This window comes from Tachypleus tridentatus, chromosome 9, assembly GCF_004210375.1.
Source record: "Tachypleus tridentatus isolate NWPU-2018 chromosome 9, ASM421037v1, whole genome shotgun sequence".
NCBI lineage: Eukaryota > Metazoa > Arthropoda > Merostomata > Xiphosura > Limulidae > Tachypleus > Tachypleus tridentatus.
Window position 1 is genome coordinate 32,945,436 of NC_134833.1, and position 26,955 is coordinate 32,972,390.

At 33.6% G+C, this 26,955-nt stretch overlaps 1 protein-coding gene across 23 annotated transcripts in view; it reads right to left on the minus strand.

Moving 5' to 3' along the window:
• Positions 1 to 154: 154 nt before the first annotated feature.
• The window catches only part of LOC143225008 (R3H domain-containing protein 1-like), a 96,873-nt gene continuing 70,072 nt past the window's right edge, over positions 155 to 26,955 (minus strand). For 13 of the 23 annotated variants that reach the window (XM_076453629.1, XM_076453639.1, XM_076453622.1 and 10 more), the window contains 9 exons: positions 23,965 to 24,070; positions 23,009 to 23,110; positions 17,025 to 17,171; positions 9,082 to 9,274; positions 6,675 to 6,778; positions 5,292 to 5,430; positions 2,784 to 3,052; positions 1,341 to 1,576; positions 155 to 334 (listed from right to left, as the gene is read on the minus strand). In XM_076453629.1, the coding sequence (XP_076309744.1) occupies positions 1,436 to 1,576; positions 2,784 to 3,052; positions 5,292 to 5,430; positions 6,675 to 6,778; positions 9,082 to 9,274; positions 17,025 to 17,171; positions 23,009 to 23,110; positions 23,965 to 24,070 (1,201 nt within the window). In that variant the 3' untranslated portion in view covers positions 155 to 334; positions 1,341 to 1,435. The remainder of the gene's footprint in view (positions 335 to 1,340; positions 1,577 to 2,783; positions 3,053 to 5,291; positions 5,431 to 6,674; positions 6,779 to 9,081; positions 9,275 to 17,024; positions 17,172 to 23,008; positions 23,111 to 23,964; positions 24,071 to 26,955) is intronic. The other 10 variants (XM_076453644.1, XM_076453641.1, XM_076453642.1 and 7 more) reach the window with 4 other exon arrangements.

The following is a 26,955-nucleotide window of genomic DNA, read 5'->3' on the forward strand; positions in this document are numbered from 1 at the left end:
ACAGTTTCTATGTGAAGAACAACTGTATGTTAAGTTTTTCTGGATAGCTTGAAAAAAATAAAAACAAACAAACAAGGGCTTATGTTTTCTTGCAGGAAAACTACTTTGTATAGGTCAGATAACTACAGTAATCATTTTTACTGATATACCAGGTATCAGTGAACCTGCAGTCTGATGCCCCATCCGTCTCCAAATGGCTGGTGGCGTTTCCCATACTCTCAATACCTGGTGACAAAGTCTGTTGTGGACCAGATGGAATCATGGATGGTGAAGCACAAACATATTTAGCTGAAGCTCCTGATGGTTGCTGCACAAAGTACAAAGGTGCTGGAAACTGAAGTAGAAATGTTATAATTATCCTAGTTCTGCTACATCACTAGGAACTAGAACTACTGAAACAGTTTCCTATTATCTTTAACTGCAAATTAAAAAAATTATCAAATTTAATTGTGATATCTCAGTTGAGCTATACATTACATTTTTAATAAAGGCCAACAAGTTATTGGAATATTCAGAGGTACAATATTGATACTCTGTAAGATTGCGGTATTTAAATGAATACAATTATCAAATTAATGTTACATCTATTAGCAATGCAATAGTGTGTACAACAGAGAGAACTTCTATCATTAATTGTGAAAAACAACCACAATATTTTACTAGCTAAAGTATGAATTTAAAACCAGTTGACCAATTGAAATTTCAAACCATTCATTACAAACCAATTCAAAGAAAAAACAAAACACACTAAATAATATTACTACTGTGTACAAGTATTGCCTTATCCAATATACTTTAATATAAGAATAAGTTTCTAAAATTAAACAAATACCTCCTTTTAAATCCAGTAAAAAAAACACAAGTCTAAAAATTACTGATGGTATATCTATTAAGGCTTTCACTATAAGAGTAAATTTCAGTAAAGTTAAAGTAACGCAACAGTTTATAAAACTATTGTTAGATGTATTGGTAACAAAGTGTACATAGCCCCTTAGCTTTGTAGAAATACTACGCCATTAGAAAAATATATTTTATGTATAATTTGATGTATTTAAACAAAATATAAAAAACAACAACATTAACTGGATTTATCATTTTAACCAAAAGAATTTTTCAGGATTTGCTTTAAAATGATGTTGAAATGGATATAAACACGTGAAATTTGGCCAAATTGTTCAATATAAATTACTCAATATATTCAAGTGTCATGCCTGTAAGTAACTATGAAGAATTGAAACATTAAAAAACCCTAGATTTTAAGAGGACAATATAACTGCTCTGTTAAATGTACAAAGAAAATGAGAGACAGATATATGTATTACACACAGTCTTAGACCTACCTGTTGTTGTTGGTTTTGTAAATTTATAGGGTTTGGAAGTTTGGAAGCTTGAAGAAGGTAACTCTGTAGACCTAAAGAAGTTGCTGGTGGTGCATCTATTCCAGGGTTTCCACTAAGTGGGTTTGCAGGGCTTGCTTCAGACACGTGCATCTGACTTGGTGGCGAAAATGGGCAAAACTTAGATTTGACATTTGTGCTGTTAAGTCTTGTATCTTGATAGCACCAAAGTCTTGAGACTTTTGAAGATAACAGAAAAAACAAGACTTAATATCACACAACCTCAAGGTGCTATAATACTGACATATTCTTACTAAAAAGTTGCAGATGCCATTCAGTAATATCCTACTAATAATATATATTTTTAAGTTATGACTGTAACATAAAATGATTATACGAGTTCAATATTAGTTTTTTTTCTGCAACCAAGACGTTTTGCATGTTAGGTCACTAAAGCACAATTAACTGAGCTCCTACAATCTGTTCCTGTTGAACATCAGTTATGTTACAATAACATGGAATAGAGCTCACCTATGATTACATAATACAGATCACTTGTTAAGTAGGTTATTGTAATAACAAATTGCCCAGTCATCTGAAGATCTAGCCAATTTAACAGCTGAGGAATAAAAGGCACATCTTTAAACAGATGTTTCTACGTAATTGTCCAAACCCTGTATGTTTGCATGACTTGCAAGAAAGTTTAGGTTTTTTTTCTTCTTAATTGCATTAATAATACCAACATTTCTTAATTGCATTAATAATACCAACATACATGGAGACTACAGATGTAGGTCACAAAAGTGAAGAACATTTCTTATTCTCTTAACATCTAGTGTTTTTACATGAAAATATACTTGAATGAGGTACAAAAAATTTAAAACTTCATATATAACTACAAAGATTAAAGAAAATTCTTCCAAGCTTCTATACGAGGGAAAGATGTTTGTTATTTGTAGAAGCACGTTCCTACCAAATAGGAAAGTTGAATTAAAAAACAACAACTTTATTTTAAAAATCACACCAACTAGAAGATCTGCAACACAAAAATCCTTGAATGTGTGGTGTTTAATTCAACATTCAGTGTCCTTTTTAACATTACTTTAAACATCAGAGTCATAACTTATTTGCAGATATATGATTTAACTTAGTAATTCCATAACATCACCATCATCATTCTAACCACACTGCATCTTCATCTATCTTAGTAAAGAGACTATTGTTAAATAGTAAATTTATTATCATTTTAGAAAACTGGATTATTTCATTCTGTTTATCAAACAAACCAAATATTATTCTAATCTGTTTTTGTTTTTTTTGGTTTTAATATAACATACAAACCAAAATAATCTAAAAAAAAACTTTATAAATAAATTTTCTCTAACAACCTCATTTTATAGTGGCTGATTAGCGAAGCAAATCAGCCACAAAATACCAAAAGATTACCTTATTTAGAGGCCTATGGTCTGGAATCATCTGTCCTGCAGATGGTGGAGGTTGATGCATTTGTTGAGGAATATAAGGTATGTACACAAAGGCAGGGTTTGGAGAAAACACTGTCACTTGTTGCTGTACATGTGACAAGGTTGAGGATGGATGTGATGGTCCATGCTGATTGCTAGGATTCACTGGTGTTACCGACAAGTGCTGACTCCCTGGTAGAGAAGTTGAATCAAATCTGTACATGGATCCATCAGGATTGATATAGGGAGTTCCTGAAATGTCACTGTGTGTTAGAAACTAATGTCTTAGTTGACAAAAATTCAAATATAAATTGACAAGTTCAGAAGTACTTAGTACCAGAATAGTCACTTATTGAATGGGCTTTTGTAATGGGAAAAAAACAGTTAAAGAACAGTGTACGAAATGCTTTAAGAAACAGATTAAAAATGTTTGATAAGAATTTAAGTCACACATTCAGGTTAAATTTTACATCCTAAGAAAATAACAAAACCAAAGAAAGCTAACATAAATCTTAATGCAAGATTTTCCAGTCATCAAATCTTGCCAAGTTAGCTGTAATAATTTGTTTAACTAGAAAAATTTACAAGTTTTAGGACTTTCCCTTTCTTAAATCACTGTAAAAGTCCAACAAACAGCACAAGTTAATGGATATAAACAAAACACTACCAGTTAAAACTGTTTGGTACTTTGAATGAAAATTGTATAGAAAATGTAGCTTCTACAAAATTTTTAATATTTATATAAATTCTCATGTTCAGAACATTTCTTTTATGAAATAGTTAATAGTTCTTGCTTTTGTTATAGAGTTCAATTTCTAACTTTTGCCTTCCTACATTTTTGTATTAATAGCTTTCCAGTCATGTCCTAAAACTAATTTTTTTTTTAAAAAAAACACTGCCTGCAGTTAACTGTATTTATAATCAATGATGTACAATAATATTTTTCATTATATCAGAACAGAAACCAAATTGTTTGAATTGTCAACTAAGTCTTAAACCTGTTTCATATTCATCTCTACATAATTTTTCTTTGCTCATTCAAGAAGTTAATTTGGCCTATAAAAAGTAATATAAATATAGCATAAGAAACAGTGACATTGAGAACAAAACAAAACTTGGTATGGTCAAATGCAAAATTATCTAACAAACCCTAACTAGTTTTATTAGTACAATCTTGTTCCACGAGAGAACACATCCTTTACACTCATACAATATAAATTATCACAAATAATGATTATTACAAGTTTTAGAAAAAAATATCGTGTATTCGGATTTGTTGATAAACATCTCTTCTTCAGGTAACAAATCACCAAGCTAAGCTTTTCTCACTTTTACCATCTCTATATAAGCCTTTAATGAATGGGTTTATCCAGATGAAGAGAAATAGAACTTCATTAGATGTTTAAATCACTAATCTAGTGATCCAAGGGAGATTTCAGCCAGTTCACAAGATGTTTGAAAACGTGCTTTAAAATACAGTTACTGACGAATTTTGTTTTATGATGTAATACGTAAGTAATTTAAAAAGTTAATATTCTACACAGTTGTTACGACATTTTGGGACTGAAATTAGTTGAGCCTCAGTTGAAAAAAGGTTGGGAACTTCTTAAAGTTTATACATAGGTCATTTATATAATACCACAACAACTGAGGTTATGAAACTGTCTTACTACAATAATAAAACTACACCTGTACTGAAGTTTCAAATTGATAATGTTTAGTTCAAACTTATTTTATCCTTCTTTTAGGAACCATGAGTGTCATAATTATACTCAGAAGAATGAATGAAATTAAAAAAAATCTAACATGTTTATTCAAAATGCGTTGAATTATCCCAAAATCTAAAATGATGTATAAATTACATGGATAAATCCCTTTTTTTCTTTCCCCACTGATTAAATTTCAAATGTAGAATATTTTATTAAATGTGGAAAAATTACTAAGCTTAGTTTCCATACATTCTTCAGTCCTGTGGTGCAATTTTAACTTTGAGAAACAAATACAGAATACCAGAGATCACAGGATTAAGCATACTGTTTAAAAATATGTACAGATATCAGGCTTACTGACTAAGATGATGAACATTCATTAACCATACTAAGTAAGAACCAGCTGAGAACACCAACTGATCTACCATTTATCAGTTCATTTTTTCACTTATGTTAAAAGCATTCTTTTTTTTATGTTTTTACATATCTTTCTAAAGCACTGTTGAACCCTTGTAACTAGTAGAATAGAACAGGTACTTAAAGAGTAAGAATTGTGTGTGTTTTCATATAGCAAAGCCACATCGAGCTATCTGCTGAGTCCATGAGGTGAAGTAAGAATAGTGTTTTCATGTGTTTATTCCAGCCCTACCAAGATAGGTCAGGTATTTAAAAAGTGAGAATGACTTTGAAGATAGAAAGTGAGATTTCTGATTTGTAATGTTTGGAAGTAAGCACACTGAAATTTGAAAACTTTACAAATGTTACTGTGATGAAACACTTACCAAGTTGTGGGTTTATAATCACAGAGCCAAGAGGTAAAGTGTCAACACTAGGTATTGCCCACATGGTAGGCTGACTAGGATATGGCACAATGGAGTCAGAAGGTCCATTGGGATTGGTCCAATTTAAGTGACTGGAAATCTAAGAACAGTAAAATAACTACAATATAAATAAATCTACCAAATTTATATCTATCATTGACCTTGCAATAACCCTCACTTGTAAAAGTTTCTGTTCACTTCAAACATTCTTTCTGCTTCAGCACCAGACATTTATAGGATACCCAACCCTAGTACATGCTTTTATTGGGTTGAGGAATAATTCCTGAGCGTTTTTTCAAGTTAAAAAATATATTCATAAATGAAACGCTTTCGCAAAATATTTCATGTCATTTGGTAGATAATTGTTTGCTCTAATAGATAATGTGTTTGATTTTCATATGTCTTTACTTTTTGCTTTCATTTTCAGCTCATTAAATGGAATGTCAAGTGGTCAAAATCGAGCATTTTCGACACCATCTGCTTTTCGCATTTAATTTCTTGCAATTTCGTTTAAAACAATGCATACTATATACCTAGGTATTACATGAAATAAAGTATCATAATAAATGTTTTGGGTGTAATGTGTTCATGCATTGAAGTATTGTATAGTCTTGCATGTAATGCTTGAATGAAATTATTTAAAAATGCTCACGAATTATTCCTCAACCTAATATTTTAGAACAGGAAGAAATGTATGAACCTTATTTTGGCCTTTCACTTTTTTAAAAATGCTATTTATCTTCTTTTCATCACATTCATTTTTATTTTAAATTAGGTAGAGTTTTATCTGTAGTTTAAAAATGCCAAACATCACACTACCACAAACAGCAAAACTATAATCTTAAATACAAGTTCTTATATCTTATGGACAAATTTTATATGCTGATTAGAGAGATACACAGGAGAGAGTGATTTTTTGTGCCTTTGACATCAGTTTCTGGGTGAAAGGACCTAATGGAGGACATATCTTTGGTGCTTTTAATTTTATAACATTTACAATATTGAAAATATAACTGGCTCTTCAAAATGTAAACATCTAGTTGATATGATGATAGAAAACAAGTACTGATAGATACTTCTAGTTCAATGTAATACACATGCAGTTATAATACATAAAAGTTTAGATTGTGTGTATAACTAATATGTAATCCATAGTATTAACAATCAATCATAAGAAGACTGCACATTCAGTTACTGTTCTTCAGGTGAGTGTGTAAAACAGGATTTTTAAATATATTTTTCTGGAGAACAACCAATCTAACATTAAGAGCATTTTAACATTTTTTTTTTTTTTTTTACAATGAATCATAAATTAGCAAAAACTAAATGAGCAAATTTATTTACCTGGTTTGTAGGAGATGTAGTAGTTTGTACAGTTACATATGGAAGAGTTAGGCTGACTTGGCTAGGAAAAACTGACTTTGAAGTAACTGGTACATTTACAGATTCTACAATGTTAAAAACAAATCATTAATACTTTTAAACTACATAGAATATGATGATTAATGCTACCTCATGGTTATTTGAATATTTTTAAGAAAGTAAAATAATAATCAGCATAGTGGACAAACATACCTAAAATTAATGTGCATACAAAATGTCACTTCTCTGTTACCAATATTTTGGGACATTTTTCAAAAATACTGAGTGTTAAGATACTCAAAACAAATCTTACAATTTTATATTACTGATCTAAACAGTACCCATCATATCTAAAAATAAAAGATGTCAGAACACTGTGACTTTTCTAATATTGTAAATCTGCTACCAATATATTAATCCTACAAGACGTGGAAGAGAGAAACCACCACAAGGGAAATAAAATTAGAATAATAATTTAAGATTGCCACCAATAAATAAATATTAAAAGATATGGAAAAAGAAAATAAAGTAACACTAGAAAAAGAAAACCAATGATTTACAAAACACATGCTAATTCTAAATCAAACAGTTTATTAAGCTTATCTGTTCAACAGTAAAGAGCAACAAACAAGTACTACTGAAAATCCTATGAAATGTGAGAAAACTAAAGTGGAAGCATAAATCAGGAAATAATTAAAATGTTAAATAAAATGATGCTTTACTACACACTTCTTAAAAAGAACAACTTCATTTTATTATTTTTGCTTTGATTCAGGCCTACATCAATCATTAGGCTTAACTGCTGGAAATACAGTAAAAAGCATTAACTAAACAAAAGTTTTTGTTGCTTTTCAAAGATGTGTGCAAAATTTATTATTATTATAATTACTTACTGCTTGGTGCCACCAGTAATTAAAAACAGGAACAACAGTAGCACTTTTATAATGTACGCTATTTTCATTCTGATTAGGCCACTTTACCGTTTCTAAGCAACTAGTTTTAGCTGATATATATTATTTGTAAAAAGATTTTGGATTAACTCTTGTACATTTCTAAATTATATTCTCATTCTTCAAAAGTTGTGTCACAATCTAATTCTCACATTAGTTGTTGTGAACCTTTTCAATGATATAACAAATTTTTGTTATTAGTACAAACAAAACCTCAATTAGAAAACCATACTGTGTAAACTGCTACAATCTTTGTGAATATTAATATAACACTAATATTAATAAACAAGCAGTTCCATGTCTCTTACGAGGTCTGTTCAAAAAATCGTGGACTGGCGTCATAAAACAAAATGTACTTTATTTAGAAGTTACAGGTCTGGGACCCTTCAAAGTACTCTCCTCCCAATGCACACACTTATCCCAACGGTGTTTCCACTTGTTGAAACAGTCCTGGTGCAGCTTCTTTTGTAATGTCCTCCAGCTCCTTCGTCGCATTTGCTTTTATCTCGGGAATCATCCCAAATCTTCTTCCTTTCAAGGGTCTTTTGAGTTTGGGGAACAAGAAAAAATGGCAAGGAGCAAGGTCAGGTGAGTACGGGGGGTTGGGAAGAACAGTGATCGAGTGTTTGGCCAAAAACTCACGAGTTCTGAGGACTGAATTTCACAGCAACGCGGTGCATCTTCAATTTTTCGGTCAAAATCTCGTAACAAGATCCAACTGATATCCCACACTCTTCAGCAAACTCTCTGACAGTCAGACGTCGATTTGACCTCACCAGGGTGTTGATTTTGTCGACAAGTGGGTAGTCAGTTGACGTGGAAGGACGTCCATCTTCAATGGATTGTAGACCATCCTTAAAACGTTCATGCCACTTGAAACATGCCGTACGCTTCATAGCAACATCACCGTAAGCCGTGTTAAGCATAGCAAAAGTTTCAGTTGCAGATTTTCCAAGTTTCACACAAAATTTCACAGCAAGTCGTTGCTCCTTCAGGTTATTCATTCTGAAATTCGCCAAATGAAAAAATCGCACTTCACTTAAAACCGCGTGGCTAATACACAAATGAAGATACCTGCAATCGGGAAATGGCGTCGTAATCAGCTGATCTGTGCGAACCTAGCGACACCAAGCGGATTCCCCTGGAACCAACTGGAGCCGCGCAATTCAAACAGTCCGCGTATTTTTTGAACAGCCCTCGTATTCTACGCATCATTCAAAGCAAATACTATAGTCTGTTTTTACTAAAGTTGCAGAAATACCAAAAGTTACAGAAAACTTTCACTAAGGTTGCAGCAATACTTATAGTTACATAAAGCAACATGTAAAAGCTAAGTGTAGAAATGATGTTCTACTAATATGGCACCCAAAAAAACTCAGTAAGGTTTCATAGAACATTAAATCTCATACAATGATCAAGTACCTTAAAAAGTATCTCACCTGACTTGAGTAATCTGGAAGAGTATTTCTTGTCAACTGAACAATCTCTTGTGAGAACAGATATCCCACCAAAACTGCTAGCCTTTGTTACAGCTGGTTTGACTTCCTTAACTGAACAAATCATATCTTTCATCTCAGATTCAGACTTTAACAATGAGATGTTTTGTGTAATAATGGAACATTGGTTATTTCCCTGAAAAATCAACATGCCAAATAGCATATCCATTCATTTCAAGTTTTTAATTAAAACTTGTTTATAGAAGTAAACATAATAAAAGTTAAGTGAAGTGTGCAGATTATCCTCAACAAAACTAAGATATTAGCCTGAGATTAACCTTATTTTAATACTTCAAAATTACATAGGTATTTCAGTGGGTTAACATATAGTAACTGCACTTTAACTGAACTGCCCAAATGCTATTATAAACCTTCTAAAATGTAAAGCTGTGTACAAATTAAAACCATTCTCCAATACACATTATCTAAATGGAGTAAAATAGACTAAATACTATTTTATTTGGATTTTAAAATACCCAGTTTCAGGCACACTTACAGCTGTGTCAGACAGATCAAAATCCACAAAATGATTTTAATATTATAACTCTAATTTTTCAATCATAATATCGCAAATTAACTTCCATTCATAAAAATAGTTTCATTACCAAGGTGTATAAAGCATAAAGTGAAAGGAAAGTGAATTTAGGTTTACGGACAAGTAGGATGCTCAAATTGACACTTAGCTCATTATTACATGAAATAAATCAGAGTATCTTATTCAAAATGTAATTGATTGGTTGGTTAGTTTGATGTTTTATGGTGAAAAGCAGCTAGGCTATCTGTGCCAAACATCTGGTAAAAAATTAAAATTATTAAAATTCATACAAGGAAATTAGGGTAAAACAAAAGAAAGTTTAATTTCTGAATTAAAAACAAATAGCATTAAATCCAATTTTTACAGCTAATCTACAACAGTAAAATAAAAACTACAGTAATACAAAATGTAAAGGACTTTCTGTAGCATAACTGTAATTATCATAACTCACCAGGATGACTGACAGGTAAGTTCAAAAATCAGTATCAGTCACCTGTAGTTGGCCTTTCTAGTCCTGGTTTCAGGTTATTTGACATTATGGCCATTTTCAAAAAGTAATAGAAGTTTTAAAAGACTTGTAGCAAAATTTTAATTATTGTAACATGCCAGGATGACTTACGGATAGTTCAAACAGCAGTGTTAGTTGCCTGAAGTTGACCTTTCCAGTCCTGGTTTCGAATTATTTGGCATTGGGATCATTTTCCAATTTCAAATCGAACTAGATGTACTTTGATTCTTAAAAGGGAAATCAAATTAAAAAAGGTCTAATGTATAAATAAAAAACACTTAAATAGTATTAAAAAGATTAATGGCCTTTAAACAAAAAACATTTCTGCAGTGGACAGCGTCACAATCGCTAATAACACTGTCTAACATTATGGATAAACTTTGGGACAAAACATTTAAAATTTTGGATTATTGTGACCTAAGTGTTACACAGGCAACACATTTGTGCATCAGTCCCACATAAAAGAAAATGATGAATTGAAATACTGTGATCATTGAGTAGTTTAGTTAGAACAACTTCCTCTTTCCAATCCTTACAGAAGCAAGATGGCCAAAGTCCAATAGAGGGTTTTATTTGGAAAAGCTTGTTTTCACGTTGCTCACTCAAAGTCGACTGCAAACTGGCACGGAGCCAAGCCCTGATTACATGTATCGAACGGGCAGAGAAGGGATAGTGCCAGAGCAATCAGATTTAGCTATAGTGTTGGCAAGCTTGTTCCTGCAAATACCAACATGGCCTGATATCCAGAAAAACTGGATAGAAGTAGATGCTGAAGAGAAATGGGCCAGTCAGTTTTGAATATCAGCGAGAACAGGGTGTGAAACTAACGTGAAGCAATTCCAGGGTCAGGAGAGAACTAAGCGAATCAGTATAAATCGTGTAGTTTGAGTACTGCTTAGCTTCTATGTGATCCAGGACAAGAGAAATGGTGTACAGTTCAGCACTGAACACAGAAGCTGCAGCAGGGATTCTATGTGCAACCACCAAATCACAACAAACCATAACAGAGACCAAACAGTCACCTGATTTTGAACCATCTGTATAAATAGGAATGGAAGGATGGTTCAAAAGATGTTCAGCAAATAACAGGCAATACTTCCAATCAGGAGTGCCTGCTTTTCTCACATGACTTAAAGATAGGTCACATTTGGGGACTGTAAGAAGCCATGGTGGGATGGGCTGACCAGTGAATACAGCAATGTTGTCCAAGGATGACCCAGTTCATCCAACTGTGCCTGGATATGAAGGCCAAAAGGAGCAATAACAAATTCTGAAAAAGCATGGCCCATCAAGGAAAGAATACACAACCCCAGGTAGGATGGGATGCTTTGGTAAGGAACAAAGTTCCAAAGCATACAGTAAAGATAGTTGCAGACAGTGGAGATGCAAAGGAGGTTCATCAGACTATGTATAAGCTCTAAACTGTGGAAGTGTGGAAAGCCTCAGAGCGGAGCTGAAGTCTCTGATGATGAATGGGGTCCAGCATCTTTAAGACCGAGGTCCTGGCAGAGCCATAGACCACTGATCCATAGTGTAGTTTTGATCGAATAAGAGCACAGTATATCTTTAGCACAGAGAATAGATCTACTCCCCAAGTACTGGAAGAGAGGACACAGAGAATGTTCAGTGCTCTTGTACATTTGACCTGTAGCTGCTTGATGTGTGGTATAAAGGTCAGCTTACAGTCAAAGAGAAGCCCCAAGAGCTTTGTCTCAAGGATCACAGGCAGCACAACTTCACTGATACGGAGTTCAGAATCAGGGTGAATACCCCATTAGCAGCAAAAGTGCATGCAAACTGTTTCAGAGAGAAAGCAGTTAAGGCCATTTGCTGTGGTGCACTTTGGTAAATGATTGAGGGCAGTCTGTAGCTGCCATTCAATATATCTCATGGTCGATGAATGACATGAGATGTGAAAGTCGTCAACATAGAGCACGTTTGCACCAGTAAGAGGGAGTTCTCCAGTGTTGGCATTAACCTTTATACTGACAAGTGTGACACTCAAAACGCAACCCTGAGGGACTCCAAGTTCCTGTAAAAAAGAACGGGAAAGTGTCGAACCCACACAAACTTGGAATCTCCTGTCCATTAAAAAATTAATAAAAATGGGCAAATGGCCATGCAACCCACATATATGGAGGTCTTGCAAAATGCCATACCTCCATGTTGCATCATAAGCCTTCTCAATGTCAAAGAATATTGATACAAGATGTTGTCATTTGAGAAAGGCTTCTCTGACTGACGTTGCAACTCGAATCAGGTGGTCCACTGTGGAACACTGTTGTCAGAACCCACACTGGGTGGGCAAGAGGAAGTTGTTTGATTCGAGGAACCAAACAAGATGAGCATTAACCATCCTCTCTAAGGTCTTACAGAGACAGCTCATCAAAGCAATTGGATGGTAGTTTGAAAGAATCTTGGGATCCTTCCCAGGCTTAGATGGCTAAGAAGGTGGAGGAAGAAGCAGAAGTGCTAGATACCCAGCAAAAGCTTTCATCTAGAATATCGGCAATGTTCCGGGTATCAGCTACTTCCTGGCCATCAGAGAGCAAGATCGAGGGGGGGACAGAATTATATTGCCCACCGACCTTTCAAACCTTGTCCCATATGATTTTGGAACTAGTGGTAGAAGATATGAGGACGTGCACAGGCCTGCTGGAAAGTGATGTGGTGTGAGAATGTAGAATACAATATCTGCTTGTATAATATAATGTGTTGAGTCAGTTACTGCTACCATACAGTTGTCTACTGATGGCTTACAGATGATGGCAGGATTGAGTTCTGCGAGAGCAGTGAAAGAGGGCCAGTTTACTTGATCCAGCTTCCACCGGGGCACGCGGGTTGGGTGGCATTGACCATGGCCAGTCTCTCTCAAATTTATAGGGAAATGATCATTGCCTTGTGGATTACTGTCAATCCTCCATGAAGAATTGGAGCAAATTAAGAAATAAATATCAGTAAAGAACTTACTAGGTGCATGAAAATAAGTAGAAGAACCAGTACTGAAAAGAGAAAGGTTGTGATCAGAGAGCATACACTCTATGGAGCAACCCCTCCTATCAAAATCAGCACTTCCCCAGAGGGATGATGTCCATTAAAGTCCCCAGGATTTAAAGAGAGATGGCAACTGTTCAATGGGAGCATCAAGGTGTGATTGATTGTAAGTCTCATCAGGCAACAGGTAGAGAGAGCAAATAGTGATGGTACTACCCAAGAAAACATGGATGGCTACAGCCTCAAAGGGTGTGTTGAGTTGCAAAGACAGGGTGGGGACATGCTGATCAATCAACAGTGCCACACCTCCATTACACAGCCTGTCGTTTCTGTACATAGAAAACCACTGAAAGGTGACTGTATAGGCAGGTTTCAGAAATGTTTTCTGTAAGGAAAGATAAACAGGATGGTAGGAAGCAATCAGTGTTTTGATGTCATCCAGATTAGAATGTAAACCTTGACAGTTCCATTGTATCAAGGTGGTCATTTTTATTTATGTGTAGGCAAATTGGGTGGAGAACCCTTCTGTTTACAACCACATCTTTTTTCTTTACTGTCTTTATTCAAGGGAGATCTGTCGACTTCCAGGGATCCTGCCCTGGATCAATTGGGCAGGTCTTTGCTGTTGGAAGAGGATTCCAACAACTGAGGAAAATGAATGAATGATCATTTTGCCTCTTGGGGTGGGAGAAGATGTACCTGAGGAAATGCCTGTACCCAAAACCAAAGGAGGTGGGTATTGGGACTTGCTGGAATCTATGTTAGGGAGAGAGATGGGTGTTGAAGTTGATTCATCAACTTTTTTAGCCATGAAGGTCAAAAGAATTTACATTTGGTTTGAGAACGATTCTTTAGGAGGCACAGAGAACTTCATCTGCACTCCCACTGTAGTAGTGAAACAAAGTGCAGCAGCATATGCCCAAGCTTCAGGATAGGTAATCCTTAGGTAAAACCTAAGGAGGTGGGTCTTGGGACTTGCTGGAATCTATGTTAGGGAGAGAGATGGGTGTTGAAGTTGATTCATCAACTTTTTTAGCCATGAAGGTCAAAAGAATTTACATTTGGTTTGAGAACGATTCTTTTGGAGGCACAGAGAACTTCATCTGCACTCCCACTGTAGTAGTGAAACAAAGTGCAGCAGCATATGCCCAAGCTTCAGGATAGGTAATCTTATGAATCATTTTCAAATGCTGCATCTCTTTTTCTTCTGACCATTTAGGGCAAGAACAAAAGTAGGACAGGTGAGAGCCATTGCAATTGATGCAATGATGGTCCGTTTCACACTCACAGGCATCGTGGTCTTTGCGGCCGGAAGGAGCACACTTCAAAGAACCACGACACAATGTCTTTGAGTGACCAAACGTCTGACACTGGAAACATTTGAGAGGGTTTGGAATGTATAGCCATAACCTGCAATTAAGATAACTTGCCTTAATGGTGGCAGGTGGACATGATGACGTAAATGTCAGAATGAGGACACTGGTCAATATCGTAATTCCATCTTTTTGAGTGGAAATACGCCTCACTACAGAAACTCCTTGGGTGGAGAAACCAGCGAAAATCTCCGACTCAGGATGTTCCTCAAATCCCTCTCAACAATAACTCCTTGTGATGAATTCAAAGTAGCATGAGGTGTAACCTCAATAGGTATTTGTAATTGCCTCTGAATGCAAGAGGAGTTCACTGTGTTGAGATGTGAATGTTTCCGCCAATATGTCACCTGAACAAAGCTTTTTTACTGACTTTTGGAGAGCCAGCAAGACCCTCTAGTCCCTTCTGAATGAAAATGTGAGACATATGCCCTAAAGGTTTGTCTGAAAGAGAATGTAGTATAAGAAAATGAGGTACAGGTGTTACAGATGTTGAAGATTGTTCTTCAGAATCTTCAAAACGTAGTCGTTTACCTATGGACTGTTTTTTCACTATTTTATTTAAGTTTTTATTTGGAGGATCCATAATAAAAAAAGGAATATTTCGGTGTCCACTGACCCCACCCACCATGGAGCCCTACAAGGGGACTCACTACAATGTCAAACAAGGATACTACAGCAACACCAGGGTTTCATGAGCACTATATCCAAACATCAGTATCAGATATAAAGTCCACAACATCTGCTGAGAACATCCAACACTGCTACTTGGTTGACCCTAGCCCAAGTGGACCAGCCAATTGACCCACGGGTGGCCACCCCAAGACTGCCAGTCTACAGGAATTCAAGGCTAAAGTGGTGTGTTAGGCTTGGACCCCTCAACCACTAGGATCCTCTCCTCCCCTTCGTGGGTCACCATGCACAGCAAACACATGGGTGGATGTTTAGATCCCAGAGGAGGTAACCTGAAAGAACAGAGTCTTCCCTGGGAGACCACTTCACCATGTACAGGAATCCACACCAAGGGGCAAAATGTAATTGAACTTTATGAAGATGGATTTAAAACATTCAATACTGATTATTTAGTACTTTAGTGTCAAATACTAATATGTCTCCTTACGCAACATTATTTTGACAACAAATGGACAAACTTAACTTGAAAGAAAAATAACAAGGTTCACAAGCTGTTTAATCCTTTAACTACCATTCTCACTGTTTGAAAGTACCTTGGATTATCCATTTAAAATTCTTGCTACTCCTAACTTAGTGATATCTTACACATATCATCATCATAACTGAGGCACATTTGATAAAACTAATTTCCACAATTGTCAAGTATGTGAAAGTTTTGGTACCAAATGTGCAACAGTTCAAAAACAAAAAAATTACAATTCTATGAAAACAATTTCATTGAAATTAGTACTGTACCATTTAAGTGATAAATGTAAATTTTCTTTTCACATAAGTAGTGCAATAGTTTTATTTATTTTAATTGTTCAGTTCTCCAAAATGTTCCTTATGATTTTTTTACATTGTTAAATATAAAATGAAATTTTCAAGTTTGCTCTACGATTTTTACTTACTGCTTAGTAGCTAGATCCAAAGAGAGAACACATTACTAAACCAATAAAAAACAAGGAGTATAGAAAATAGCAACACTTCTTATTTATAGCATAAACTATCACCTGCATACCACATAAACACACATACTTTAATTCAAAAGCTAATATATTTCACCAAGAAACAACAATAACTTGCAACTCTTACAACTATACCAAGCTACTTGTATTGCATTTCATTAAAAAACAAGGATTTTGTGTTTCTCCTTCTAACATTAAACAACACACTTATCAAGTTGTACTGTTACTAAGTGGTGAGGATTCACAAGAGAGATGTGTTCAATGGTCAGTACAAACTTAACTTACTAATATTTCTAATTACTACTGATATAGTTTTCATAACATAAAATTTAGATCTTACACACACACACACACACACCTCTGAAAGACTGAAGCAATTTTAGTTTGTTTTTGTAATTTTTACAAAAGCTAAACAAAGCTATTTGCATACAGCCTTCCTTAATTTTGAACTGATGGACTACAGAGGTGGCAGCTAGTCAAAAGCACCTGCCATCAATTTTTGGCATTACTTTTGACTAACTGAATAGTAGAATTTGATCATTACCCACACAACACACTCACAGCCAAAGGTGATGAGCAACCAGATGTAAATCACGAATCTTCAGATTGACAGTCAAAGTCTGCTAATTACACAGTGCTAAACAATTGTAGCAAAAGCATGTGTACAAATCCTATCACAAATTTCACTTGAAAATCAGATGTGCAACAAACATCCCTTAAATATTTCAATGATGCTATTCATTAACACATAATTTTTACTAAATTATACAATGTTCCAAGTACAAACCTAAAATTGCTTACATTCTGTAATAAAAAAAGACTTTTCTGACAATTCTTACCTCAGATTCAAAGCTACCCCCTCCTTTAATTCCCTGTTGGTTCGGCCTTCCTGAACTATCAGAGTCTGTACTGCTCCACGGTCTAGGTTCACATGTCCACCTTACATCTTCCTGGCTTGAACTGTGCAGACCTTCTCCAATACCCTCCTGTTATAATAAATTCACATTAGTTCTCAACTACTAATACAATCTACAAATAAACAAATATAAAACAACTAACATTTATATTTCATTGTCCACAAATTTAGAATTTGTAGCAATCAATAAAGTAAATGCAAGTTGTAAGCCCTCTCATTTTTTTCCCACCCATTCTGCATGACTCACAAAGATGATTTTTACCCTCACAAGATTCTTGGATTGTCATAGCACCTTAAGAGTAATAAAAACAGTGAATCAAGTTTTTTCTAACACCTTATGAATCATCAAAGCAAGCCCCAGATCTTAACCACTCTGGTTTTTTATCAAAATCAACAAAACTTGTATTACATTCCAATACAACATATACAAGTAGCTGACTTATCTGTCAACATACAGTAACAGCTTTTACTTGTAGTACAACTGGTTAGTGTTTTATACTTCAATGACTGCAACTTACAGTAAATCACAAATTACTTATATTTATCTTCAAAAAAATGTCTAATTTAAACTATAGCTTTAGAAAAGTATGTGGTTGCTTAATGTTATACTATTATCAACTTTAAACAACTGAACACATCTCTAGAAAATTTTACTTATAAATTACCATATGAGTTCACTTCACCATTATCAATTAAGTTACATTTTCTAAACAGTATTAGTTTTGCTAATCCATGAACTTGTAAAATACAACAGGTTTGAATATCACAACAAATTCATGTAATACACCCCTTGTGTAAAACAGCAATAGTGTAAACACTAACACAGTGTTTCAGTAGCTCCTACATTTTAAGTTCTTATTGATCTTGAAGTATTATTGCCTTGGATACAACCAATGAACAGTTTCTTTCTGGCCATTCTGATAAAACCTAAGACACTACTTGCAAAAAACAACCTATTCTTTCCATTGGAAAATACTATTAAAAATTATAGATTACAAAAGCATATAGTAAACTAAAGATGAATGTCAATTGGTGACCAGATTAAAAAGTAGCTCAAGCATGCTTACAACAGTCAATTCTCTTAGACAACTGGTTAGATACTTCTTCCATACATGTAAAATCTGGCTAATAAAACACTGTAATCATACCTAGATACTTCACACAGAAGTTGGGGGTGTTTGTTTGTTGTTAAGCACAAAGCTATGTATATGGGCTATCTGTGCTGTGTCTATCACAAGTATCAAAACCAATTTTTAGTGTTACAAGCTCTCAAATTTAATTCTGAGTCACATTAGGCATCTAAGAAATAAACATACATTTCAATCAGAGAATTAGGTTGACAGCAAATCAAAACCAGTGATAAGAGGCAAAGAAATAACCCAATAGAAAAACAAAACATATTAACTCGCACTGTATTGAACACAATGTTCTGATAAAACGAGGTGTCCCACAATTCAGTTTCCACTCTAATATTCAGAAAAATGTGTTTTTGATTTGGTTTGAATTTCACACAAAGCTACATGAGGGCTATTTGCACATTCAGGAACAATCAGTACAGCTTTTCTTGTTTCTTTGCCAGTGTTTTAGATTGTAGCACCAAGTATTATTGAATATGTAGTGGGAATCTGGACTGAGTCTTTATTATTGTACCAATTTAAAGAATATGTACAGAGATTCAGCCTGTTGTAACCAAATTTTGGGAGAACCTATATGCATTAACAATAGCAAACAAAAGAAATAAACAAACCATCATGATAAGTTATCAACTTTGCTTTAATAAACCTGATTTCAAAAGTAGATCTAAGCACTAGCTGTAACTTTATGCAACTAAGTTGGCAAAATCAAATTATAAAAATATGTGTTAGTTACAATTTACATACTTACATGCATTTCTTAACACAGCCCATTAGCCCTGAAGGAGAGTTTTATTGTATAATATTTCTAAAACCTAAATTTCACACACATTCACACATGTATATTCATTAAAAATATCAAATGTATTTTCATATACTTTTCTTTCAATAAATATACCAAAATACTGTCTTTTAAAGAACCCCAAACCCAATCAGTATCATGCAGAAACAAATATTAGGTTTAAGTGTGTAAGATCCATTATTTCACATACAAAAAACATGTGATTATTCTTAGCATGTTACTAGCAGCACATACCTTTGTCATTTTTGTGTTTTTTTACTGCAAAGCAACACAATGGACTATTTGTAGTTCTATCCATTACAGATAATTGAGCTTTAGGTTATAGAATTTTAAGTCTGTAACCCACACACATCTTTCTGTATGTGTATTTAAACGTGAAAGAGAAAAGAAAAAAGAGGCCCTATATTAATCACCGAGTTATGTTTTAAGTTCTGATCTGTTGTTGGTAGTTTTGATCAGAAATGAATATTAATTACTTAAGCCAAAACAATTTGGTTACCATAAAAAATTATTTCTAAAGTAAATTTCAGCTTTATAGAAACAGTTTTAAACTGTTTTATTAAAGGTCATGCTGTTAAATATCCTTATGTTGTGGATACTATCTTGTTGACATATTAGAAACTTATCAAAGTGAATTTAACAAGATCAGAAGTCACATTTTTCTTCATATTAAATATTTCAGCTACTTCACTGAAAAAAATAACTATTTTCAAAATACAATTTGGGCTCTTTTAATATGTTTTTCGTAATAAACTGAACTTGATTGGTCTAAAATATGATCCAATTAATTCTGTTTAGTAATATCTAATCTCAATAAGCTCATATGTTTCACATATTTCTTGCAAAGACGGTTAAGACTGTCATAGTTTATAGCAAAGACATGATGTCAATTCACAATGTATGCTATCAATAATAATTGTCAAAACTGTACACGATATATTACTAAGTTAATCAATACAGATGTTTATTAAATACACATTTCATCATATCCACTGTGCAGCAACAGATATTGTTAATAAATGTGCATATTATATTAGTGCAAATTAGTTTTTTTAAGAAAAAGACAAGCACTCAATATATGTACAGTTTTGAAAATTATAGAAAAGCAAAATTAAACACATTATGGCTCACAAACACTAAACACATCATCAGTAAAATCCACTAATACAGAAGATGTAAAATAAAGACAAATATGTTGTCCACTGCTCTAGTATTTTTAATGTTTTAAACAGACTAGTATGCTATCTTTTTTCTACCATAAACTAAAGAATGTAAATATTGTTTCAAATGTCCTGCATCACTCTCCACACTTCAGCAAATGTCATCATTTTCCTAAATTGAAAATGTATTTCCAATAGATACTTCCTCCTCTTACAAAAGAGAATTTTATCAATCTGTACTGCCCTCTGTCAGCACAAAATTTCAACACTTGCCACTAGCCTTCCACACATAAGAGCATGACACAATCCCTAACGTAACCAGTGCCTTTCCACATTTTTGGAGTTTATATAGTTACCACATGTAAGACTGGTCATAACATCTACATTACGTCATTGGTGGTGGGAAAGATAAAGGAAATATAAGAAGATGGATGCATCTATCAGAAATACAGTTTTACTTCCAGTAAGATCTTTTACCTCTTCTCATAAAATAGTTACAATCCTATTATGAGATGGTAGAGGGTGGTCAGTGAAAAAATGATCCGCATTTAGGAAGTGCTCAAAGAGAGACTACGAGATTTGGAACAAAAAAAGAAAATATTGCATTTTAGTGGGAGACCATACCACATCTAATACAGGTATACTCTTTGCCCTTTTATGACTGTATTGGGAACATAAAAGGTGGAAAAATGTGAAGAATTCCCATAATATGCATTTTCTATTAATGGGACCTTTTGGCCTGGGGAGGCAGGGTAATAGGAGCAATAAATGGATCCTGATTGAGACTCAATTGGTTGAGTAACAACCAACTGAAAATGATGCATATAAGCACATCCAAGGGAAATGAGGGCTTTGAGAGAAGCTACATTCCCAAAAGAAACAGTATCTTTCTTCCATTAGAGGAGAAAAAGGCCAACAGACTACCAGAGTTTCATATTCCATAAACAAAGGGAAGAAGGCTGGGCCCAGCTGATGAGATGTGTGTAAAAAATGCCAGCTCACTCCTGTAGTATCTCTTGAAAAAACTGTGTATTAATACAGATTCAACCTGAGAGGAAGCCAAAAGTATCCAGTCATCCTCATAATGATGGAAATGAAAGCCTCTTGTGTGAAGCAGTCAAGCAATCGACCTGACTACTTGGTAGATGGGGGGTGGGGGTGAGCAATGGAATGTAGAGACAATGAGGAAGAGGAATAAAAGTCAAGGGCCAGACCCTCTGAAAGAAACTGTAGGACTCATGAATCCATTTGTAAATGGTGTGTACATATAGCAAAAATGAAAAAGCTTGGTTCCTGCTTGTCTTAATTTTGGGGCTGAGTTACAGATGCTATACTCTTCTGAAATGCTTTTGAGTAACAACAAAAACAAGTAGAAAGAGGTTGGAATAAATGGGAAGTTAACAAAAATAATTAATTATGCAGATGAGCAGACTAAGCTTGGGCATCCAACAAGTCAAGAAAACTATCAAACACTTCCTCATGTTAAAGAAAAAGTGTCTCCACAAGTTGCATCAGGAAGTAGAGGTTAAACGAACTTGAGAAAAAAATGGTGTCCCATCCCTAAAGGTCACAACAGTATATCAAACACGTCTGAAGAGCTAGGGGTGAAGATGAAAGGTGACATATTATGGTACACAGAACATTGCAAATATCATCTGAATACTCTTCAGAAGAAAAGTAAATTGTCTGGGCTAGCAAGTAGAGTCAACAATGCACACAGAAATGTGGGCAACATCAGTCTGATATGGGACAGTAGCAAAGTAAGAATATGAATTCCACAATGTAATGCAAGATTCCAAATACTGGTAATCACCCCTGACTGAAATTGATACCCCAAAATGGTGGGCACAAATCCTAATATCAGATGAGGGAGGGATCACTAATCTTCACCCAAGCCCAGTAAAGTGTAATTAACATCTTACCCCAAAAAAATTTACAATGCTAACAAATACTCTCAAAAGTTATGGTTTAAATGTTCAAAGCTAGAAAAACATTGTATACCAACATGCCTAAAAGCTGTGATAAAATTCATAGAAACTGCACATCTTTTTTCCCCATATACTTATTAGTTTGTCAATTTCATATTCAAACCAGAGGCCTATAAAAATAGCATTTCAGATCTATACTTTCTATCAAGATGTTGCCAATAAGGACTTGAGACCATAACTTTTAAAGTACGATATGACATACAATAAGTCTGAAAGAAAGCTCTCTTGGGCATTGACTTGTGGGAGATAAAAGAAAGATCTGAAAACACATTTATGTGCCTCTGATTTTGAACCTGAAATGAAAAAATTAAGAGAAAGATGGAAAAAAAAAATCTGTAGTTTACATGATTTTTGTTAGAATACATTCCTGTTAAGCTTACAAACACATGAAATACTCTGTCTGAGAACTCAGCAAAAACTTCTGAGCTACTGAACACACATTCCCGGGTTTCTCTTTCAACAAACAATAGCAAATGTCATTATAGTGAAAAACATCAAAAATATATAAACATCTTTACTGAAAAAGGAAGTGAGCATCTTAAATATGGAACACACTCAACCATAGCTTCTGACACACAAGTCTCCACCAACCCCATATGTTTATCAATGAAAAATTACAAACTAAAAGACAAAGCCAAAATGTGATATTCCCACAGTTTTAGGACTGGATTTTATGAAAACATTTGCATTTGATTATGAATTTTGTAACTTTTCTTTTGAAATAAAAAAAATATACAAAAGCCAGATTAAGCTTGAAACAAAATGATAAAAAAAAAGCACCCCCCAAAACTGACGGGTGGAGGAGACTTTGTAGTATCACTCACATCTTGGTTAAAAATCCTTGCTCTTGCCTTTTCATATTCCTCTTCTCTTTCTTCAAATGATTTGCTCTTTTTGCTGTCAAATGACGACTGTCTTTCAGGGCTCTTCATGTTCAAAAATATTTAAAACAGACCAAAAGAGGAAAAAAAAACAATTAAGACAAACTGCTTTGTAACATTATCAGTATCCATATAACCTTTTACCATATCCCCATAGAACAGAAAACAAAGACATATGCTAATGCAGTTACAAAACAGAAAAAATCCAAACACTATTTGTTCTTTCTTAAAATGGGGATGGGAAACTTCATGTGTGGAGAAATAGCTAAAGAAACAATAACTAGCCAGTGGAGCACCCACATGCACACACACACACACACTCTTACCCAAGTTAACCAAGAAATTATAAACAATGGTTCGTTTACTTACTGAGAAAAGTAACAACTCCATCTATAAGTAAATCATGTTTTATTTTAGTTAAAGAAGTACAAAACATTACCCAGTTTATTCTTTTACAAAATTACTACATGAAAAAAAACACACAGACTGAACAGCAAGTGGATAATGATTTTGTTATCATTCAAGACCAAGTTTGGGGCTGCTTGTAAGTGAATATATACCCAAATTTTTACCATTTTAGTATATACAATTTTTTTCTAAATAAGCTGAAGCTCTCCAAATTATTTTCCAAACACATCATGACAAAAAAAACAACTTGATCTTTCACAATTATTAAGTGTTTACTACTAAAATCAATGTGCATAAATTAAAACAGTTTGGCCGTGAGAGAAATTGTACAAAGTTTTGGAAGCTTAAAAGTAAGAAATATTTGCATCACACAACAGGTATATATGATTAATTACTGTTAATCTAAGCTAATTTATGTACATTTTGTTATAAATTATGTTGGCATTAGAACTTCCATGAAAAGACATGATGAAAAACTTAAACTTTCCCACCTCTTTGCCTTCTTCAAAAGATGCACTGTCTCGTTTTAGAATAGATTTTTTTGGCTCTAATGGCATTAGCTCATCTCGTATATGATCTCGAAACTTAGCCTCAGGTCTGAAAACAAAATCACAATTATTTACAAAAATAGCTCGAACACTCATCAATAGTTATTTTTTTAAATAAAACTCACTAGTAACCTTCCTCTTAAAACTCAAACTCTCATTAATAATGTCCTTTTAACCCTCTTACAATAGGCAGTTCAAAGTGCATGTCACAACCTTTTAAAGAGTTACATTCAAAATTTAATTAAGCTACTTTATTTTCAGTGTATACAAAAAAAGCATGGCACCAAAACATATTTATATGTCAAATTTTAAAATAAGTTTTAACGTCCTAGTTTTATAATAAAATATCTATACAAATCCTCAAACTCCCCTTGTCTGAAAATCATGACACGTTCCCGAGGTAATACCTAATCTCTAATTTGTTTATAACCCCTCTCTCTGAAGTAAAGATTGTAACACAAGTTACACATTATAATACAGATATTACTAAAGCAGAGTCTACTATAATCAGCCTTCAGTCTTCTTTACTTACAGTCATAAGCAAGAAAATCAGACCTGTCACTTCCTCTGTTTCGCAAGTAGTCAATAATTCTTTTTTTATGTCTTACATTACATCATTAATAATCAATAGAAAGGCCAAATTTTAATCTATCAAGTAATGTATTATGATGCACTGTTTTCAGTATGGAGTGTTGTCAATTTCATCTTCAATTTGAAAGTTTATCTTGTGGTGTTCAAATCATAAGAAAGCCTGTTAAATTATAATAGTTACTGGAGATGGTTTTCTTTGTGCATGTGATTTTTTTTGTGTTCTTACTAACATTACTTAAATATATAAAAATTATTTAATGCACTTGGATCATCAATAATAAAAATTTCAGGTTTAAATTTCATTGGCTACTGACAACAGACAAAAAAAAAAATCAAAGATAACTATTATATTTCTTGTTTATCATGTATATCTTTTACATGTTGTTACAAAGTAACTAAAATGTAAAAAAAGGAATTTATAAGGTTACATAAGGGTAATTTCGGTAAGACAACAAAGAATTTTTTTACAAAGTCGACTTAAAAGTAGTTCACAATTTTACACTTTCAATATGGTAATGTTAGCTATGCATTTGCTGAGATTTACAGTTTGTGTAGCAGGATTATTAGTAAGATAGTTCACATGGTAATAAAACAATAAAATTAAATAAAAACAGATGCAAACTTTTAGAAGCTTTAACCTGCTGACTGCCAAGTATTTCAGCTGCTACAATACAACTCTAATGTTTCTTCATTTTGCAACTTTTTTCATGATGCCATTTTTGGATTGAAAGTGAAACAATTTGTACGTAGGTCAAATACATGTATGGTGCTGACATATAGCGTTGAAGTTAGGTATTATTGAGAACGAATTTACTCATCCATGGCACTGTGTTACCGATCGGCTTGGACAAGTTATCTTGTCTATGGCACTGAACAGGTTAAGTTATTTAGGATAAAGAATTGTAGTTTTTTATTACGATCAGCAGTGATTCTAGAAAGGAAAATAATGTAGATTTATTTGTTATTTTTATGGTGGTTAATCAGTCAAATTATTTGGTTTGAATTCCCATAGGATTAAGGTAGGAAAAAATAACAGAAAATATACAACGCTTTACAGAAAAATGACATTTTACATTTATTTAGGAGGTTTTTGGTCAGTAAATAAAATGAAAAACTTAAAACTTGTTAGGTTAGATCAGAACATATAAATAAAACACACTAAATATCTCGGAAGCTACATGTGTGAGATACTTTATGTAATATAAGGCTTTGTTTATTATAACTTGAGTTATGTACGTTTAGTGGTTATACTCAGTTCAAAGATTAATAAAATGATAAAATTAAATGAAAGTTATGTAAATCAAAGCCTATTTATAACAAATAATCGTAATATTTCTTTACAAATTTTAATCATTCTAAAAGGAAAAACAATATATGTAATTTAAGGCTTTGTTTGATTAGACATTTCATTTTCAAATGAACTGAGTTTGTTTACTGTTATGGTACAGAACATAACAGATCAAATATAAGTCTTGCTCAAAAACTCTTTGATTTCTAAATTTTTTTTATAGCAAAGCCACAATTGGATATCTTCAGTGCCCATTGTTGGAACTGATTCCTGGATTGTAGCATTTTAAGCCCATGCACTTACCATCATCTTACTGTGTGTGGGGGGATATTAATTTAAGAGGTTTTATTAGTTATGCAAATGAAAGTTGAAAATTGCAAGATGAAAAAATGCATTTCTAGTGCAAGAAAACTGTCTTACTCTCAGACTCCATAAATTCACAGACAAACCTTTGTAAAAACGTTTCATTAAAATTTGATTTTTTTTATTTAGAAAGACAATAACTGAAGCCCATGAAACTTCATGACAATACAATTTACTACATTGAAAGGTACTATACGCATACTTCCATGGTTATACGGTGGTTCTGAGGATGGTCAAAACGACCAAGCCTGTATAGAAAGAGCTAAACCAAAACTCATATGCAACTTTCCTTTTTGAACATAACAATAGGTTCATAAACAACCTTCATTTAAAAAAATACCACATGTTCACTGGTGACCTTACTTTTAAAACATGACATCAAAGTGTACTTATAATGTTTACAAAAAGTGTGAGGAACTCAACACAGCCTGAAATAGTCTCCTAAACCACAGAAGACAAGTGCAGTTCACAAGAAAACTATTTAAGATGTTAAAAATAAATTTAAAATAATACACATCTTTTTTTGTTACTTATCAGATTCATTATGAAACAATATGAAACCTTTTACCACATAAAACCCAAATAATTAGAAAAATTTCTTATATTTCTCTCAATATTCTGTCTTTTTTGTAGGAATGAAGTTTAATTTAGGTTTTAACTAATTTGTCATTCCAATAAAATTATATTTACGT